This window comes from Balaenoptera physalus (assembly GCF_965194825.1).
Source record: "Balaenoptera physalus genome assembly, chromosome: 5".
NCBI classification, from domain to species: Eukaryota; Metazoa; Chordata; class Mammalia; order Artiodactyla; family Balaenopteridae; genus Balaenoptera; species Balaenoptera physalus.
In genome coordinates this window covers 44,962,158-44,983,744 of record NC_138884.1, presented here as the reverse complement: position 1 = coordinate 44,983,744, position 21,587 = coordinate 44,962,158, and the positions used below count along the sequence as shown (strand labels likewise).

At 36.3% G+C, this 21,587-nt stretch overlaps 2 protein-coding genes across 3 annotated transcripts in view; both read right to left on the bottom strand.

Annotated features, from left to right (window-relative positions):
- The window catches only part of LOC309661491 (protein transport protein Sec31A-like), a gene marked incomplete at its 3' end in the record, with an annotated part of 222,919 nt that overhangs the window by 150,611 nt on the left and 50,721 nt on the right, over nt 1–21,587 (bottom strand). The gene's annotated exons all lie outside the window — the stretch shown is intronic.
- LOC309661711 (contactin-associated protein-like 3) overlaps nt 1–21,587 on the bottom strand; it is a 58,668-nt gene that overhangs the window by 8,596 nt on the left and 28,485 nt on the right. For both annotated transcript variants that reach the window (XR_014264170.1, XM_082463670.1), the window contains one exon: nt 4,711–4,821. Coding sequence is in view for 1 of the 2 variants with exons in the window: in XM_082463670.1 (XP_082319796.1) it covers nt 4,711–4,821 (111 nt within the window). In the remaining variant the exon portion in view is untranslated. The remainder of the gene's footprint in view (nt 1–4,710; nt 4,822–21,587) is intronic.

Genomic DNA, 21,587 nt, shown 5'->3' with positions numbered 1-21,587 from the left:
ATCTGGTTTGCAAGCCCTTTTATTGCCATCTGAATTGCTCAGACTAGTATTTGGGAATACTGACCAGTTCTACCAGGCACCTAGCCTGTGAATAAAAGATAGAAATACTGGAGAACTACGATTTTATGAAAAAATATGAGGGACAAGTTTATTATTATAAGATTTGCATCAAACATTTTTGATGTATTCAGTAATATTCTGATTTATATCAGGAGTTGATATACGTCTAGATATTTTAAATTATTATTCACTCTTTCCATTTTCTAACATTTCTTTGTAAAAAACAGTAAATTTTACATCATAGCTTATTTGGGATATTGCAGAGTCCAAATAATCAGACGTTCCAGGTTATAAGAAAATATTTAGTGTCTGATGGCCAGGCCTAAGCATTTTCTGCTAATCTAATCATGTGTATTTATTTCCTGCTAAAACCTGGAGTATTAACTTGTACTGGTAAATGTACTTCCTAAAGTGAGAAATAAATATCTTAACGCTGAGAATTGTTGCTAATATGCTCAGCCATTAATTGTATTGGGAGCATTAGACAAAATCTTTCCTGGCTCCACCAACACATAAGTCTGTTGTGAGGAAATATGATCAATGTCTCGGTACGGGAAAGGTGAAGAATTACAAAGAGAAAAGAAAACATCCAGTCAGTTCAGCTTGTCTCCATCTACTTTCTGTTTGCAATACACAATATAGTAATCTGATATGCCATTTTTGATCAAGTTAAATTTAAAGCAGTCTCATTTGCGCTGTCAGTGATCGAGTGGCTTGCCCCATTAGAGGGCGTGATTTTCAGCATCTGGGCCATGAATGGAGTTGTCCCTCTTTCTGGGGATGACTGTTTATGCAAGCACTTTGGGGGAACAAAAAAGGAGAACAAAATGTGTGTACACTTCCTCCTAATCAATCTCAATCAGCTCTGGCCAGACCACTCATCTCACCACCATGCCTGCGGTGACTAAAGAGAACATGTCACATGGCTAAAAAGAACACGTTATCCGGAGTTGGAAAGCAGCATCTGAAATGCTAAAGCCAGTTTCATGAAGGGTCACCTACAGTAACAATAATTGTAAAAACAAAAGGTTATTTTCACATGCAAGATCTAGAATGAAAGTCCAGCATGGTTTACTCTAAGGTAGTTTTTTTACTTTTGGTTTTGGTTTTTTAACTTTTGTTTTGAATAAACTTGGATAAACTGCATAAAGTTCCTTTAGGAGATTTTTGAGAAGAAAAAAATGAAGTCAATATTATAGCATGTTCTTATTTAGAATACACAGATTTCAGCAACCTTGATTTTATATGAGAAATATTAGGTCACTTGTAATTCTAGGAAATATCAATTTAATATTGATGGAAAGAAATTCAGCTAATATGAATAGTCAAACCCAATTTGACTGTAAAGATGTAAAGCTTCAAGAACTTTACATTTTTATCTAATGGCATACATTTTCTTGAACAGGTATATGAATACATGTACGTGTCTGTGTTTTACCCCTTAAAAAAAATCCATCAGTTCTGAAAAATTATACATTCAGGCATTTCCAGTAATTTGTGTTTCTCTGTATAAAAAGGTAAGGTGTATGACCTCAGAGGGGATACTTTGTTAAATGTATTATCTGGAACCCAATCCCAGACTTCAAAATGGGAATGCTAGAGGAACCAGACTAGAAATTTCAAAAGTAAACTCCAGGAGCACTTAGTCCAATGTTGAGTGATGATACTAGCCCATTACTATCTCTACAATAACCAACAATTCCATTAGGGAGCTCACAGAAAACACTGGCAAACAGGTGGTAACATGCTCAGGAATCATGGTTTTCAAAGATGCAAGGTCTGCATCTCTCTGCTTTGGCCCACCTGTCCCTAGAAACGCCTGGATCCCTCCTAACTTCTCTGCTCATTCCTCTTAATATCCTTCGTAGACTTCTTTCTTCTATTTATTGCAAAGTCTTTTCTAAGAAATATTTTACTACTTTTCATAAATTAATAGAAAACAAAATAAATACATAAACTGCATAAGTAAAAAATATGTAAAAGAGAAAACATGAAATGTGCAATAAGTTCTAGTCAATTAATTAACATTTGTTATGTGTTGAATCAGTGAAGTACTTTAAAATCATCAAATGCCTTAAAGTTTGAATTATTTGGCTTTGGGGGGTTATACAGTGGGTCAAATTTATATATATGCACACACATACAATCAAAAATTATGTATAGACTATTCTCTTACTACCTTTATGTATCAGGTAGATGAATTGATCAGCTGCTATGTATAAAGTTCTTGGTGGAAGCTGTGATATTTGAGACATTTCTAATTCTTAATGAACATTCTAGAAGCGCAATGACTTATGGGCAAAATAAGAAACTAGGGGTGTAAGACAGACCACCTTCTTTAAAACTTCCAAATACCACAACACAGACCAAGGAAATTTTAACCATACAATCAGGGAGTCTAACATGATTTTCCTCACTAGATCATACACAAAATATTCCAAAAAGCTAAAACTACTATATATGAAGCATCATCGCCCTCATTATATTCATCCACATTTCATACTATCCACATTTTACATCATAATACTCTAAACTAAAGTGAACTAATATGTTCTCTAGCATTTACCAAGGCAAAGGAAATGTCCATAAAGACTCTGGGATGCTGGCTTTTAACAGAAAACACATATAGATAATCCTTCAGAAGGAATATTGATAAATTGTGCTGTCTAAAGCATGCTTTAGAAATGGGTCTGAAATCAGGTGGTAATATCTAGGGATATTTAGTGAAATGTACACTATATGCAATCAGAGTAGCAACAACCATTAAAAAGAAACCCTCATCAGTTGATTGCCACTCTTAAAATAATTAATTTAAATTTGCAAAGAGAGTAGTTTAAATATAAAAGATAAGCTTTGTACTTACCATTTTATAATGATGGCTTATAATATTCTGAGTTATTATTTTTTTAATTAAATATAATGGAAATAAGTTCATCTTAAGCTTCAGGATTTTCCCTTCTAATGTTTATAAACTTCCCAGTGCCACCATATTGATAGCACTGGAGGCCTGAATCATAAAGATACTCTACACATGCAAATTAGAAACACAACACACAAGCCCCTCGGGCCTCTTTAAACTAATTAAATATGGCTTACTTAGTTTTTACAATTTTAGGGAAACCACTGGAAAGTTTAGATGTTAAGCTGATATTAGAATAACCACCAGACCGAAAATGGGTAATTTGATAACTGATCTTCTTGAAATCTGGTTTCAATGAGAATATATTTTTACTGGGGTGCTAAAAATGATTATGAATGATGCTTTGAGGAGTAAATATCTGGCCACAAAATGCTTTTTCCTGGGAAAAGACCATGAAGCTGGACAATTAATGGACATGCCTTCCCATCCTGAGCTCATTGAATTTCTTCACCTGTGTTCTTACTCTTCCCTGCCAATCTATTTGATCACTTACTAGGTTCCCAAATATGATCCTTAAGGACACAGTAAAGCTCAAGCTAGACTTTAATTCTGATCTTAGAAATGTCAAAGAAAGGGAGGAAAACACTCAATTCCTTAGTATTATCTCCAGAATTTACAGCAGTGCGTTTACATGGGACACAGTTAATTTTAACTTTTACTTTCTGAATTAATCTTTCATTTAAAAAATCTATCCCTTAAAACAGTAGCAAAACAAAAGCAGAAATAGAGACACAGACGTAGAGAACAAATGTATGGATACCAAGGGGGAAAGGGGTGGGGTGGGAGGAATTAGGAGACTGGGATTGACATATATACATTATTGATACTATGTATAAAATAGACAACTGATGGGAACATACTGTATAGCACAGGGAGCTCTACCTAAGGCACTGTGGTGACCTAAGTGGGAGGGAAGTCCAAAAGGGAGGGGATATCTGTACGGGTGTGGCTGATTCATTTTGTTGTGCAGTGGAGGCTAACACAACATTGTCAAGCAACCCTACTGCAATAAAAGTTAATCAAAAAAAGTAGCAAAGCATTTGAATTTGAAGTGTATGTACTCACTTATTTAATCCACTGAATTAGTATTTGTGCAATAGAAGAGGTAATTCACTGGACAACATTCAAGTAGCAAAAATGGACCTTTCCAAAAAGTAAGTCATTAACTCCCTTCCCACTAATAGGAAGGGAATCTTTATTTTCAGTGGCAGCCTTCACTTGGTCTCCTCCCAGGCCAAGTCCTGGGAATGAAGTCATTTTCCCATGACATCCTTTGGCAGCCTCACATCTCGCAAACATCACGCGGTGGCCTGTTCAGTTTTCCCCAGTGGCTGCAGCACTGGCTCCTTCTTGTGTTGTTGTAGTTATTCATGACCAGCGCACTTGACTAGTCACCCTTCTGTCGCCGGTCCTAAAACTAAAAAGGGATGATAACCCCGGAAAAAATCTAGACTCCAATAATTCCCTTCTCATAAATCTTATTGATGATCATTTGCTGGCAATCAACAGGGAAGGAAGATATCAAAACAAACCAAAAAATGGATCATAAGCAAGAAGAAAGCTAGCAGAGGAATACTAGCAGATATGATGAACCTGCTGCTTTCTTCAGTTTCATTAAACTCAATATAATTAAGTTTTGACCTATAAGAAGGAATATGAACTAAAAATGAATATAATTCTCTCTGGGAAAGAATCAGCGTGGATTGACAAGAAGACAGCTGCAGACTCACCGTCTCTGCGATTAAGGCTTGCGAAGCCAGGGCCGTGGCTGCTGGACCGCTCTGAGGAGCTGCTGAAGGAAGCCCGGGGCAGGGCAGACGCCAGAGGAGCGTCACAGCTATCTGGGGGGAAACACCACGTGCGGGTTAATACACTGAGTAAAGCTTTCCTGTCCTCTCTTCCTCTCTTCTTCCTTCCCTTTTACTTTCCTTTCCTTCCTATTTCCCTGCCACCCTCCCTTCTCTTCTTCCTTAATTTCCTTTCTTTTTACTTGACAGGCTAGGAAAATGTAGAGCCTGTGGCAAACATCAGTCTTGATCAGAGGTGTGTTAGTAAACGTTGAACAACAGGCTCTTAAGGAAAATTAAAAACCCTGATTGGCAGCATTTGCCACTTTCCATGGTGTAAATACTCGTACCATGGCCAATTCAAAGCTATCAACGTGATGTCACTGACCAGGAAGTTGGAAAAAGAATCATTATATAGTATTTTCACCACGCAGACACAAGGTATGTAAATCACCTCAAGAGCACTGATAACAGCAAGATGACATAAAATAAAGTAGGAAGTGGTGAGTTTTCAGAATGTATTACTTTTGTTTTAATATGATTTAATTAATTATGTTTATATAATTTAATTTTTAATAATGATTGTATTCTCATGCAAAATTCATGAAAAGTTAATGATTGGCTCTTGCTAGCTGCTAAAAATTGGTTCCAGCACGTCACTCCTAAATGGGAAAATATTAAAAGTATTTCCTTGAAATTCAGAAAGAACACTTTCACAGACACCACTGTTTCTGTTGAACATTGCACTGAAAGTCCTATCAGTACGTAAGAGAAAATTTAAAAATTAAAAGCACAAAATTGGATAAAAAAGAGCAACCGTTATCGTTTCCAGATGATACGATTATGGAGGTAGAAATTCTGAAAGTCATTGGCTAGCTTAACAATTCATTATACAAAAGCTGATAGTATTTCTAAACTTATCCATAGTTAGAAATTAAATAGAATAGCAAATACTAACAAAACATATAAAGTAGCTAAGAATGAATCTTACAGAATTTGCAGGACATTTATGGAGATTATTATAAAAATTGTATTGAAAGACATTAAAGAAAAACTACATAAATTCAGACTACAATGATTGCAAATAGGAAGACTACTTTTAAGGTACTGGTTTTCCCTAGCTTGATCTAAAGATTCATTAGAAGTTCAATCAAAGTTCAAGAGGGTTTTTCACAGAACTTGAAGCAGTGAACCACACAGCTCAGGGGTTCTTAACATGTGGTACAAATATGATATAGGGTGTCTGTTGAGATGAATAGAAAAAAATTACATCTTTATTTTCACTAACCTCTAGCTAAAATTTAGCATATTCTTCATTCACAAATGTAGACAAACCAGACTATAGTCACCAGTGCCCGTGCATATGTTACCAACATAAGTTACAGATATTTTAATAGCAATCGTTGTCACAGACATCTAGAAATATTGTTTATGGTCCCCTTTACTTCAAAATAACAGTATTTATTAAAGTCACCACTAGATCTTGTTTTTGAATGCGCTAATAACTAAGAAGACACTATGTTACAATTTCTAGTACATTGATATCAGCATTTCAATATAACTATTTACTTTGTAACCCTATGTATACATTTTATGCATTTACAAGCATTGCTGTGAGAAGGAGTCAGGCTTCAGCAAAGTGCCCGAAGGGTCCTTGGCAAAAGGAAGAGCAAAGAAGCACCCGTTGTGAGTGTGTGCACTGCAAGTACAAAGCTGTTGAGAAATTACTGGGGCATTATTAGCCATTCAGAAAATTCCAGAAGATTGGGATCATCCACAATCCACAGTCAGCTGTGCTAACTCGAATGTTAACGTGACAATTTCTCAGGGGACAATTTCTCTGCCTGTTGAGCAGACCAGGCCTGCATCATTCCCCCTTTAGGTAAAGGGGTCCCAGGGATCTAAGTAACCTGCTCAAAGTCACAGAGCTGGTTGAGGGTAAATGAAGATTATCTCCATCAACTGTTTAGCTTGGGAAGGCTGCTCCTTTCCCAGCCTCCCCCAACCCCCCCAGCACGGCTTCCTTTCTGAGTCTCCCCAGATGCTCCCCACTCAGTCCCCTCTGCTCACATCTTTCTCATCTCACCGTATTGGGGTCTCTCCTTTCTGGGTTGGAAACAGTGAGGACCAAGTGTAGATTCTGGAGCCAGACAGGGTGTGGGCATGACATTTACCAAGCTGCCTACTCTTGGGAAGTCACTGGCCCTCCCTAAGCCTCAGTTACCTCATCTGTACAATGAGGATGTCACACAACTGAATCACACAACTGGACAAAGGGGAATCACACAATTCATAGGGTTTCTATGAGGATTAATAGTGTTTGCTTTTATTATTTTCAGTATGGTAAGACAAGTCATCACATAAGCTTCTTCAAAATATTCTATAAGGACGTTTTCCCTATAGAGAGATACAGAAGGCAGCATTCAACGTTCCAAGCCATATTCTCATTTTTTATTCTTTCCTCAAAAGAAGGCATATGAATCTTAGCCTTTAAAAAAAAAAAAAAAAAAAAGAGTAAGATGTACTCGCTCTTATGAAGTCATCTTTGCCTTTGAGAAACAATTTTAAAAGTGATCATTTTCTTTAAAACCCTAATTGGTTGTTCCAATTCACTTCCACACAGTCAAATTTGAGAATGCACGTGATCAAAAAACGTGACCATGTCCAATAAGGTACTTGGAAAAGAGCTGCTCTGTGTTTGGGCAGTGTTTTCTGTACATTCACTGTGTTTTTAACTAAATTACATTCAAGTAAGGTGAAGTCTCAGATGCCACCCAAAAATCTCCTAAACCATTGTTTTCAATCTGAAATGTCTATATTTTATACTACGATTCCTGGAGCCAAAATTGTTAAGACACAATTTAATTTTCTTTTTCTGGAATCATTAAAAAATATTTGATTTCCACTGAATATTATTCTTATCAATAGTCTGATACATACTATTTCTATCCAAAAAAAAAAAAGATGAATCCTGAAATGCTTCAAAGCTACAACAATTATTCATAAATAATTGTTTTTAACAAACGAGATGGCAAAACAACTGAAAAGTACAACTATTTACCACTTAGGGGGAAAATGAGGTGAGTACAAGTAATGATCTTGTAAGAATTAACAAATGAAAATAGATAATATTACAGTTCAATAGGCTAAAGCAAGTTTATTTCTCTTCATAATAACACTCATATTAAGAAGAAATTATTCTATGAAATAATCTCAGTTTTGAAATGCACTTATTCCTTCAAAAGTTCAAATGTACTCAGAAGCTCAAATGTTCTCAGAAAAGCTTAGGAACTCTAAAGGGAAACTGATGATCCATTGTAACGTGTCTTGTGGAAAATACAGACACACCGTAATTGTTCATGATTTATGTGTGATTCAGATCAGAGTGCTCGGAGCATCCTTGTGTGCATGCTTCTAGAATAAGTTCTTATGTATTAAATGAGCAAACATTGTCTCAGTAGTTGTACCTATTGTAACATCATTTTAATCAATAGCCTATTGTTTGTCCTGCCAACAGAACAGCTTTATACTGAAATTATTAAACAATATTTCAGCTTCTGTTTTTAAAAATTATATATATAGTCTTTTCTCCAGGTAAAATCTTAGAAATTTGGAACTTCCCATAGCTGGGGAAAACATAGTTGCCTTAATCCTCTCAATCTAAGTGACACTATCTGAGTGTTTTCCAGACCCTTGACCTCCTCCTAAAACTACTTAAATCTACCCCCTCCATAAATAAAAAACAGTCCCAAACAAATCTCTTTGGATTACTACAGCTCCTTGGTGATGCATGCTCTTAGTTTCTTCAGAACTTTCAAATCCAGTTTATACACAACTGTATATAAATGGCATCTTTTCAATATGCATTATGTTCTAAAGTAGACTAAAAATTCCTCAGCAAAGAAAATGTCACTTTACTGAATTCATTGATGAGCTCTAGTAGTTATCTGGTAGCACCTTTAGGATTTTCTATGTCTAATATCATATCATCTGCAAACAGTGACAGTTTTACTTCTTTCTTTTCCAATTTAGATTCCTTTTCTTTTTCTTCTCTGTTTGCCACAGCTAGGACTTCCAAAACTATGTTGAACAAAAGTGGTGAGACTGGACATCCTTGTCTTGCTCCTGATCTTAGAGGACATGCTTTTAGATTTTCACTGTTGAGTATGATGTTAGCTGTAGGTTAGTTGTATATGGTCTATATTATTTTGAAATATGTTCCCTCTAGGACCCTTTCTGGAGAGTCTTTAATCATAAATAGGTGTTGAATTTTGTCAAAAGCTTTTTCTGCATCTATTGAGATGATCATATGGTTTTTATTCTTTAACCTGTGGTGGTGTATCACAGCCATTGATTTGCAGATACTGAAAAATCCTTGCATCCCTAGGATAAATCCCACTTGATCATAGTGTATGATCCTTTTAATGTACTGTTGGATTTGGATTGCTAGTATTTTGTTGAGGACAGATGAATGGATAAAGAAGATGTGCTACATATATACAATGGGATATTACTCAGCCATTAAAAAGAATGAAATAATGCCATTTGCAGCAACATGGATGGACCTGGAGATTATCATACTAAGTGAAATAAGTCAGACGGAGAAAGACAAATATCTATTAAAAAATTTGAAACAATAATTCAAATAATTATTTTAATAATATAATACTAACCTTCCAAAACAGAAAGCACAAAGTCCAGAGGGCTTCCCTGGTGAATTCTGCCAAACATTTAAGGAAGAAATCATGCCATGTCTCCATAATCCCTTTTAGAAGATAGAAACAGAGGAATACTTTTTAACTTATTCTATGAGGCTAATAGTACCATAATACCAAAACCAATCACAGATATTACAAGAAAAGAAACCTACAGACCAATATTTCTCATGAACACAGATGCAAAATCCTCAACAAAATATTAGCCAGCAAATCCAACAATGTATAAGAAGAATTACAGGGAATTCCCTGGCAGTCCAGTGGTTAGGACTCCATGCTTCCACTGCAGGGGGCCCGGGTTCAATCCCTGGTGAGGGAACTAGGATCTCACAAGCCACACGGTGTGGCCAAAAACAAAATAATAAAGTAAAATAAAATAAAAATTTTAACAGATTTTTAAAAAATAGAAGAAGAATTACATACTGAAACAAGTGGAATTTGTCCCAGGTATTCAGGGCTGGTTCAACATTCAAAACTCAGTTTATGTAATCCATCACATCCACAAGCTAACAAAGAAAAATCACATGGTGCTATCGATAGATGAAGAAAAGCATCTGACAAAATCCAACACCCATCCATGGTAAAAACTCTTGGTAAACTAGGAATAGAGTTGAACTTTCACAAATTGATAAAGAATATCTACCGAAAACTTACAGCTAACACCACACTTAATGGTGAGAAACTGGAAACTTTCCCCACTAAGATCAAGACTAGGCAAAGATTTTCCCTCTCACCACTCCTTTTCCACATCCTACTAGAAGTCTTAGTTAATGCAATTAGACAAGAAAAGGAAATAGAAGGGATACAGATTAGGAAAGAAATGTCTTTGTTATGGATGACAAGATCATCTATGCAAAAACTCCTGGAACTAATAAGTGGTTATAGCAAGGTCACAGGATACAAGGTTAAAATACAAAAGTCAATTGTTTTTCTATATACCAGCAATGATCAAGTGGAATTAGGAATCTGAAACACTATGCTATTTACATTAGCACCTAAAAAATATAAAATACTTAGGTATAAATCTAACAAAATATGCATGAGATCTATATGAGGAAAACTACAAAACTCTGAGGAATTAATCGAGGAAGAACTAAATAAATGGAGAGATACTCCATGTTCATGGACAATACTCAATATTGTCAAGATTTCAGTTTTTCCCAATCTGATCTATAGATTCAAGGCAATCTCAATCAAAATTCAAGCAAGTTATTTTGTGGATATCAACAAACTGATTCTAAAGTTTATGTGGTAAAGCAAAAGACCCAGAATAGCCAAAACAATATTGAAGAAGAACAGAGTGGTAGGAATGACACTACCTGATTTCAAGACTTACCATAAAGGTACAGTAATTAAGACAGTGTATTGGCAAAAGAACTGACAAATAGATCAGTGAAACAGAACAGAGAGCCCTGAAGTCGACCTACACAAATATAATCAATTGACCTTTGACAAAGTAGCGAAGGCAATCCAATAGAGCAAAGATAGTCTTTTCAATAAGTGGTAATGGAACAAATGGACTTCCATAAGCAAAAACATGAATCTAGACACAGACTTTTTACCCCTCACAAAAATTAATTCAAAATGGTTCACAGATCTAACTGTAAAGCACAAAACTATAAAACTCCTTGAAGATAACATAGGAGAAAATCTAGATGAACTTGTGTTCTGCAAAGACTTTGTAGATACAAAGCCACGATCCATGAAGAAAAGAACTGATAAGATGGACTTTATTAAAATTAAAAATTTCTGCCCTGCAAAAGACAGTCAAGAGAATGAAAACACAAGCCATAGGATGGGAGAAAATATTTGCAAAATACACATCGAACAAATGACTTTTATCCAAAATATGCAAAGAACTCAAACTTACCAATAAGAAAACAAACAACTCCAATTAAAAAATGGTCCTAAGCTGACTTTAACAGACACTTCACCGAAGAAGATATACAGATGAGAAAGAAGCATATGAAAAGATGCTCCACATCATACGTCTTCAGAGAAATGCACATTAAAACAACAATGAGATACCACTACACTCCTATGAAAATGGTCAAAATCGGGAACACTAATGACACCAAATGCTGGCAAGGATGTAGAGCAACAGGAACTCTCATTGGTGGTGGGAATGCAAAATGGTGCAGCCTTTTTGGAAGACTGTTTGGCCGGTTCTTACAAAACTAAACGTATTCCTACATGCAATCCAAAATCTGTTCCTTGGTATTTACCCAAAGGGGTTGAAAACTTATGTCTACACAAAAACAGGCACAAAAATGTTTATAGCAGCTTTAGTCATTAAACGTCAACACTTGGAAGCAACCAAGACACCTTTAGTGGGGAATGGATAAACAAACTGTGGTACATCCATATAGTGGAACATTAGTAATAAAAAGAAATGATCCATCAAGCCATGAAAAGACACAGAAGAAACCCAAATGCATATTACTAAGTGAAAGAAGCCAGTCTTTAAAGGCTACATACCATACGATTCTAGCTATATGATATTCTGGAAAAAACAGAAGTGTGAAGCCAGTAAAATGATCAGTGGTTGCCAGTGTTTCGATGGGAGAGAGGAATGAGTAAGAGGAACACAAGGGATTTTAAGAGCAGTGAAACTATTCTGTATAATAATATAATGCTGGATACATGTCATTATACATTTGTCCAAACCCACAGAATGTACAACACCGAGAGTGAAACATCAACTATGGACTTGGGGTGACTATCATGTGTCAGCACAGGTTCACCAATTGTAAACTAAAAAAAGTATCAACACCACTCTGGAGAAGGATGCTGGTAATGGCAGAGGCTAAGCATGTGTGAGGGAAGGGGGTATATGGGAAATCTCTGTACTTTCTGCTCAATTTTACATAAACCTAAAACTGCTCAAAAAATAAAGTTTATTTTTAAAAAAGGGCAGGGGGGCTTTCTCTTTATCAACTACCCTGAGTATTCACTTAAAAATAAGTGCTATGATTTAAATAACTTACTGAGAAAGAAGAGAAACTTTCAGGGTTTTTTCCCCCCAGTTATACATCCTGGAGCCCATTTATAAAACTTAGTTCTATCCCTTCATGGTTTTAAAATTGTGCAAGGGTGTGTGACTCTACCAGCCTTCAGAGGAATCAAATATCTGGAGGGAGAATGGCTGTAGTTTTTCATGGATTGTCCTGCTTCAGCACCCTAAGCAGACAAGGATTTAGACCTGTTTTAAAGGTCAATTTTAATTATCCCAATTATTATTCACTCATGACTGCTGAAAAATTATACTCGACAAAAGGAACAGATTCCCAGTGGTGGGAGTGTTTCTAAAATTATAACTTGTGGCAGTTTAATGAATCATACTGCTTCTCATACAGGAACAGCACTTTTTTTTTTTTTAAAGAACCACTATTTATCTTTATTTCTTCAGCTTCTATCACAGTGCCTGGCACATGGTAAGCATTTGATAAATGTTTGCTGAATTAAATTGATCACAAGTCCGAGAGCAACTTTCTTAAATCTCCATATCTAAGTTATATTTCAACCCTGACATATATTGAGCTTAAAACATTGAAACAGCCAAGTTCATCCTAACAGAAATATCATGCGGTCTTAATTTCCAGGCTGGGTGTGGGGTAGGTATGTGATAGTGGGACCCAGGAAAATATAGATAGAGAAGAGGGGTTCTCACTAATAGGAAGGGACTGCCAATGAAGTATTCATTTCAGAAGGCATTCTCATTCCTGCTTAAACAGGGCATGTCAGTAAAATTCAGCAATCCAACACACTCAGATATTTTTCAAAAATAATTCACAAATGGAAAGATGAGAACATGTCTGTGTTAGAAGTAACATGTCTAGATTTATCAAGATTGTATAATTTTGTGCAATGAAATTCAGGGGAGAAATAGACACAGCAGTTTTTCAGACACTGATACCCAAGGGGCAATTCCCCATCCCTGCCCCTGAAATTCTGATTTAGTGAGAGGATTTATTTGTGTACTTAAGGCAGACACATTCTGTTCTTCAGAGAAGAAAATGTACAACACTCGGGACAGGAGCTGAGAGATCTCTGCAGTGGATGAAAACCTCAACTGTGCCAGGAGAGACCCTCAACGTGGCCACCAGGAGTGTGCACTAAATTGCAGTTTTCATATGAGTAGCCCTGGTATCTGTATTATGTTCTGTGGTTATTAAACCAGAATTGGAGAGTTGGGCAGTGTAAAAGACATACTTTCAAAAATCTGAAGCCCTATCACGCTAGTGCCCAGAAAGATGCACTTGGGAAACTCACCTGTTGACTCATATTAGTATTGATATTACTTTAAATATTTAGTTTAAAAAGACTTTCACTATCCATAGCTCATTAACTGGAAAACTTCCTTGCTTGTATATAAATCTGAAATATCCATTTAAGGGGCAAAGTCTAATATTCCACACAACTTACTCAAATTGTTGAAATAGTCACAGAGCAATGAAATATGCGGTTTTGGGGTGACGTCAGTATCATGATAGTGTGAATCGTTCCTTTTTTCTCTCTCTCCTTTGATTTACAACTATTAGGACGTCCATAACCAGAAAAAAAAAAAAAAAGCAAAAGCACCTATCCACAGCATACAACGACATCCAAGAGATCCATCCACCTGTGCATCCAAAGTGGGTGGATTGGACCATGGAGTAGGTAGCAGGGATTAAGGTAAGTGGCTGCAGAGCTGGTGGCAGGAGGCTGTGACAGCACAGAAGGCGGCTGCTGTTCTGGCAGCGAGCCAGCACCACCTTTCTGGCAGAGGAGCTGGAGGATGAAGGCAGTGACTGGAAGTCTGCCCAGCCACGTGTGTTACAGCTGGCGGGACCAGTTGCTCTCTCTGAGGAGAGACTGCAGTGAATGGGCAGAGGGAAAGGAAAGGTAAGTAGACAGACAAAGAGAACTGAAGTAAAATGTCTCCTGCTGTCTGACCCTGGAGGCAAGGGGACCGACCACCCTAGGACCCCTGGGACACCGCCCCCATCCCAACTTGAGGATACCTCTACCAGGCCATGGACACCCACAAAGCCCCAAGTGCTAAGTACACACACCTTCCCCCTGCGCCCACATTCTGCCACCACGCGTTGTTTTTGTTGTTGTTGTTTTTGTTTTGTTTTGTTTTAACTGTGTGGGTTCCCAATCTTAGAAGCCGCTAGTTAACACTGGTAAGAGAAACCAAAAACTTGTGCCATAGCGCCACCTTCTGGAAAGGAAGGCTCCTAACTACCAACCTGTTGCATTCTTAGGATCAAAGTAAACAAAGTCTTACCTAAATAAAAATGGTGTTCCATTTTTTATTTAGGGAATCATGGTAATACGGTATCGCCAAAAAAAGAAAGACAATTTTCCAGTAGCCAAACCCAAAGGTATGGAATATTGTGATCTAACTGATAAAGAGTTTTAAATAGCTGTTACGAAGAAATTCAATAGAAAACTCATAAAGGCAATGCAATGATATTAGGAATGAAAATAACAAGCAGAAGGAATACTTTACCAAAGAGATTAAAATTCTAAAAAAGAATCAGACAGATTTCTGGAGCTGAAGAACTCAATAAATGAGATAAAGAATGCATTACAATGCACTGGAAATAGAGCAAATCAGGTAGAAGAGGAATTAGCAAGCTCAAGGATAGAAATATAGAAATAATTCAGGTGGAAGAAAAGAGAGAGCTAAGATTTTTAAAAAGTGAAGCCTATGAGAAATATCTGATTCTACTGGAAAGGTAAATGTAAGAATAATGGGCATCCCAGAAGGAGAAGAGAGTGGGAAGGGGACAGAGTTTATTTAAAGAAATCATAGCTGAGAAATTCCCAAATCTGGGGAAGGGATGAATATACAGATCCACGAACCTAACAGAATATCTTGTTATCTCATCACAGAAAGACCTCCAAGACACATTTTAATGAAGCTGTCAAAATTCAATTATAAAGAAGCAATTTTAAATGCAGGCAGGGGGAAAAAAAAAAGACAGCAACCTACAGAGGTACCCCCATTAGGCTACAGTAGATTTCTCAGCAGAAACTTTGAAGGTCAGGAGATAGATAGTGGAATGACATATTCAAAATATTGAAAGATAAAAATTTCCGGGCTTCCCTGGTGGTGCAGTGGTTGAAAATCCGCCTGCCAATGCAGGGGTCACGGGTTCAAGCCCTGGTCTGGGAAGATCCCACATGCCGAGGAGCAACTGGGCCCGTGAGCCACAACTACTGAGCCTGCGCGTGTGGAGCCTGTGCTCCGCAAGAAGAGAGGCCGCGACAGTGAAAGGCCCGCGCACCGCGATGAAGAGTGGCCCCCGCTCGCCACAACTAGAGGAAGCCCTCGCACAGAAACGAAGACCCAACACAGCCAAAAATTAAAAAAAAAAAAAAAAAAAAAATTTCCATCTAAGAATATGTGGCAGTTATCCTTCAGATATAAAGGAGAATTAAAGCCTTTCCCAGACAAGCTAAAGCTGAGGGAGTTTACCACCACTAGACCTGCCTTATGAGAAATGTTGAAAGGAGCTCTTCAAGCTGAAACAAAAAGACAAAAGTACACAAAACTCTGATTAAGATGATAAATACTCATAATTAGAATACTGTAAATCTTTTCTAGAACAGTATATTAAATTCTTAACTATAATATAATGGTTAAAGGAAAAGAGCATTAAAAATAGCTATAGATACTACAACTTGGTAATGAAATCACAGCATAGAGATCATTTCTAACATTAAAAATATAAAAGGGGAAGAGTAAGCAGATGAAACCTTTATACGTGAATGAAGATAAACTGGCATCAGCAGGAAAGGGGCTATTTTACCTGTAGGATGATTTATGTAAACTTCATGGTAACCACAAGCAAAAATCTAGAGCAGAAACATAAACATAAAAGAGGGGAGAGTGAGCAAATCACCATGGAAAACCACCAACTTATAAGGGCAGACAGAAAGAGAAGAAAAAAGGAACAACAGAGAGACAAAATAAGCAGAAGGCAAAAGATAAAATGGCAATAGTAAATTCTTACATAGCAATAATCACCCCTAAATGTAAGCAGATTGAACTCACCGATCAAAAGGCACATAGTGGGTGGATGGCTGAAAAAACAAGGTCCAACTCTATGCTCTCTACAGAAGACTCATTTCAGCTCTAAAGGCACATAGGCTCAAAGTGAAAGGATGGAAGATGATATTCCAAGCAAATAGAAATGAAAAGAAGGTGGGTATAGCCATCCTTGTATCAGACAAAACACACTTCAAGCCAAAAAAGGTAAGAAGAGACAAAGAAGGTCAGTAAAGGGGTCACTACATCAAGAAGATATAACAATAATAAATATGTACGTTCCCAAAACCTGATCACTGAAATATACAAGTATGTAATAATAGATATTAAGGAACAAATAGACAACAATGCAGTAATTGCAGGATTTCAATACCCCACTATCAGCAATGGATAGATTGTCTTGACAGAAAATCAACAAAGAAACGTTGGACTTGAACCACACCTTAGAACAAATGGATTTAATAGACACATATAGAATATTCCATCCAACAGTAGCAGAACACACATTCTCCTCAAGTGCACATAGAACATTCAGGCTGGATCATATGATAGGTCACGAAACAAATCTTAGCAAACTTAAGAAGACTGAAATCATATCAGCTATCTTCTGTGACCACAATTGGTATGAAACTAGAAGTCCACAACAAGAGGAAGATGAGAAGATCTACAAACATGTGGAAAGTAAACCCACGTCTAAACAACCATTGTGTCAAAGAAGAAGTCAAAAAGGAAATAAAAAATATCTCAAAACAAATGAAAATGAAAACACAACATATCAAATATCATGGCATGCAGCAAAAGCAGATCTGAGTGGAAAGTGTATAGCAATAAATACATTAAGCTGTTAGAAAAATCTCAAGTAAACAACCTAACTTTATACCTCAAGGAACTAGAAAAAGAAGAAAAAATTAAGCCCAAAGTTAGCAGAACTAAGGAAATAGTAAGTATCAGAATGCAAATAAATGAAATAGAAACCAGAAAAACAACAGAAAGGATCAAGGAAACTACAAAATGTTTCTTCAAAAAGATAAACAACATTGACAAACCTTTAGTTAGACTCAGGAAAAAAAAGAAGAGTCAAATAAATAAAATTAGAAATGAAAAGAGAAGACATTACAACTGATACTACAGAAATACATAGAATCATAAGAGACTACTATGAACAATTATATGCCAATGGATTATACAACCTAAAAGAAATGGATACATTTCTAGAAACACACAACCTACCATGACTGAATCAGGAAGAAATAGAAAGTAGGAACAGACCAATAATGAGTAAAGACACTGTATCAGTAATTTAAAAATTCCCAACACAGAAAACTCCAGGACCAGAAAACTCCCCTGGATAATTCTATCAAACATTTAAAGAAGTAATACCAATCCTCCTCAAACTCTTTCAAAATATTGAGGGGGAGAAAACACTTCCAAACTTGTTCTATGAGGCCAGCATTACCTTGATACCAAAGCCAGATAAGGATACCACAAGAAAAGCAAACTATAGACCAATATCCCTGATGAACATAGGTGCAAAAATTCTCAACAAAATATTAGCAAACCAAATTCAAGAACACATTAATAGAAGTATATACGATGACCAAGCGGAATTTATTCCTAGGATGAAAGGATGGGTCAACATATGCAAATCAATAAATCCAACACATCACATCAATAAAAGAAAAAATAAAAATCACATGATCTTTTCAATAGAGAAAGAAAACCATTTGACATAAAACAACATCCTTTCATAATAAAAACCCTTAACAGACTGGGTATAGAAGGAACATACTTCAACATAAAGGCCATGTATAACAAACACAAGGGTAACATTATACCTGATGGAGAGAAATGGAAAGTGTTTCCTCTGAGACCAGGAACAAGGCAAGGATGCCCAGTCTCACTATTCTTATTCAATATAGTACTGGAAGTCCTAGCTAGAGCAATTATGTAAGACAAAGAAATAAAATATATCCAAATCAGAAATGAAAAAGTAAAACTGTCATTATTTGCTGATGATATGATTGAATATATAGAAAATCCCAAAGAATCAGCCAAAAAACTATTGAAATTAATCAACAATTTCAGTAAATTGGCAGGATACAAAGTCAACGTACAGAACTCAATTTCATTCCTCTACACTAATGATAAAGCATCTGAGAAAGAAATAAAGAAAACCATCCCTTTCACAATAGCATCAAAAACAATAAAATACTTAGGAATAAATTTAACCAAGGAAGTGGAAGATCTGTACAATTAGAACTGCAAAACTGCTGAAAGAAATCAAGGACACCAACAAATGGAAAGACACAAACAAAATCAAAGAAATTGAAGACACAAACAAATGTTCATGGATCCAAAGACTTAATATTGTTAAAATATCAATAGTTCTAAAGCCATCAACAAATTGAACATAGTCCTCACCAAAATACCAAAGGCATTCTTCACAGAAATAGAAGAAACAATCCTAAACTGTGTGTGGAACCACAAAAGATCTCAAACAGCCAAAACAATCTTGAGAGAAAAGAGCAAAGCCAGAGATACCACACTTCTGGATTTCAAGCTATACCACAAAACCATAGTAGAAAAACAGTATTGTACTTGGGGGGAAAAAAGACAAATTGACCAACGGAACAGAATAGAGAGCCCAGAATTAAACCCTGGTATATACGGTCAACTAGTATTCAACAAGGAAGGCAAGAATAGCCGGTGGAGAAAGGATAGCCTCTGCAACAAATGGTGCTGGAAAAATTGGAGAAACATATGCAGAACACTGAAAGTAGACCCCTATCTCACACCACTCACAATAATTAACTCAAAATGGGTCAAAGACTTAAACATAAGACCTGATGCCATAAGAATCCTAAAAGAAAATGTTAGGGGAGAAGTTTATTGATATTGGTCTTGGCAATAATTTGGTGGGCATGATGCCAAAATAACAAACAATAAAAGAAAATAATCAAAACATGGGACTACATCAAACTCAAGAGCTTCTGCACATCAAAAGAATAAATTAATTAACAAAATGAAAAGACACCCTACAGAATGGGAGAAAAATTTTGCAAACCATTTATCGAATAAGTGATTAATATCCAAAATATATAAGGAACTCAGTCAACTCAATAACAAAAAACAAACAATCTGGTTAAAAGATGGGAAGAAGAAGTAAATAGTCATTTCTCCGAAAAGGACATCAAAATGGCCAAGAGACACATGAAAAGATGCTCAACATCACTAATCATAAGGGGACTGCAAATCAAAATCACAGTGAAACATTACCTCACACCTGTGAGAATGGCTATCATCAAGAAGACAAGGACCAACAGATGCTGGTGAGGATGTGGGAATGTAAATTAGTCTAACAACTATAGAAAGCTAGATGGAAGCTCCTCAAAAAATTAAAAGTAGATCTATCATATACTCCAGGTATTCCACTTCTGGGTATACAACCAAAGAAAATGAAAATAGGATTTTGACAAGATATACGCACTCCCATGTTTATCACAGCATTACTCACAATAGCCAAGATACGGAAACAACCCAAAAGACCATCAGTGGATGAATGGGTAAAAAAATATGTGGTATACATACACCGTGGAATGTTATTCAGCCATGAGAAAGGAAGAGATCCTCCCATTTGCTACAACATTATGCTAAGAGAGTAAGTCAGATAGAGAAAGACAAGTACTGTATGATGTCACTTACATGTGAAATCTAAAAGTTAAACCTGTGAAAAACAGAATAAAACGGTGGTTACCAGGGACAGGGACAAGAGGGATGGTCTTTAAGGGTACAAACTTGGAAGAATTGGTAAATGAACCATGAAGATCTAATGAACAGTATAATAAATAGACAGTAATACTGTACTATAATTACATAACGTGATCATGTGTATTATAATTATGTAATGTGATATTACTTCAGCAATCACATTAACAATATATAAATGTATCAAAGTAACATACTGTATACCTGAAACATATGCAATGTTACAAGTCAAATTTACTCAATAAAAAAGTGTGCAATTTTATATTTTTCTGTTCATACATTGTTCACGTGAATTACCAAATTACTGTAATTGCCAAAATCACATAATTTTCTTCTACAAATGTTGCTGCTATATAAGTTGCTTCATGGAGCAAGGACCTAATAAATTTTTTTTTTTTAATTCATTTTTGGCTGTGTTGGGTCTTCGTTTCCATGCGAGGGCTTTCTCTAGTTGCGGCAAGCGGGGGCCACTCTTCATCGCGGTGCACAGGCCTCTCACTATCGTGGCCTCTCTTGTTGCGGAGCACAGGCTCCAGACGCGCAGGCTCATTAGTTGTGGCTCACAGGCTTTGTTGCTCCGCGGCATGTGGGATCCTCCCAGACCAGGGCTCGAACCCGTGTCCCCTGCATTGGCAGGCAGATTCTCAACCACTGCGCCACCAGGGAAGCCCCTAATAAATATTTTTTGAGTGAATAATTTATTTTGAAACTTTAGAGATTTTTTTATCCTTCAATTTTCTCCACTAAAAATTGGAGGCAAAATTATGTATTTCTTTCTGTATTATGTGATTGTAGAAGAGTTAAAAACTGCTGCACAAATTTTTTAAAAACCTGTGATGAACATGAAAGGGTTAGATGTTCCTTTATATTTACAGGAGTGCTTCTTCTAAAAGTCCATGTAACTTTAAAAACTTTCAAAATTTAACAAAAAAATAACACCTATACTGTAATATTTGATCCATAAATACTATAACAATTGTTAAAATTTTAGGACAAGATTTAAGTTACACAAGAAATTTTTACACTATGTTTGGTAATTTGGGCATTTTCTTTGGAAAAAATTTAAAATAAAATAACCAACATATTCCAAAGCTAAAGATTCACTGCTTTGTGGTAGAATGAGAAAAGAGAATACACATCATTGCAAAGAAATGTGTATTTGGTGCTTTAAATAATCAACTGGGCGTTTCAAAAAGCTTGTTTAACTAGGATAAAACTCGATTCATACGCTGTCTTGCAATTTGGAAATACTTTCCTTTTGCCCATCCATCTCTCCTCCTCCCACCCTCTCCTTCTTC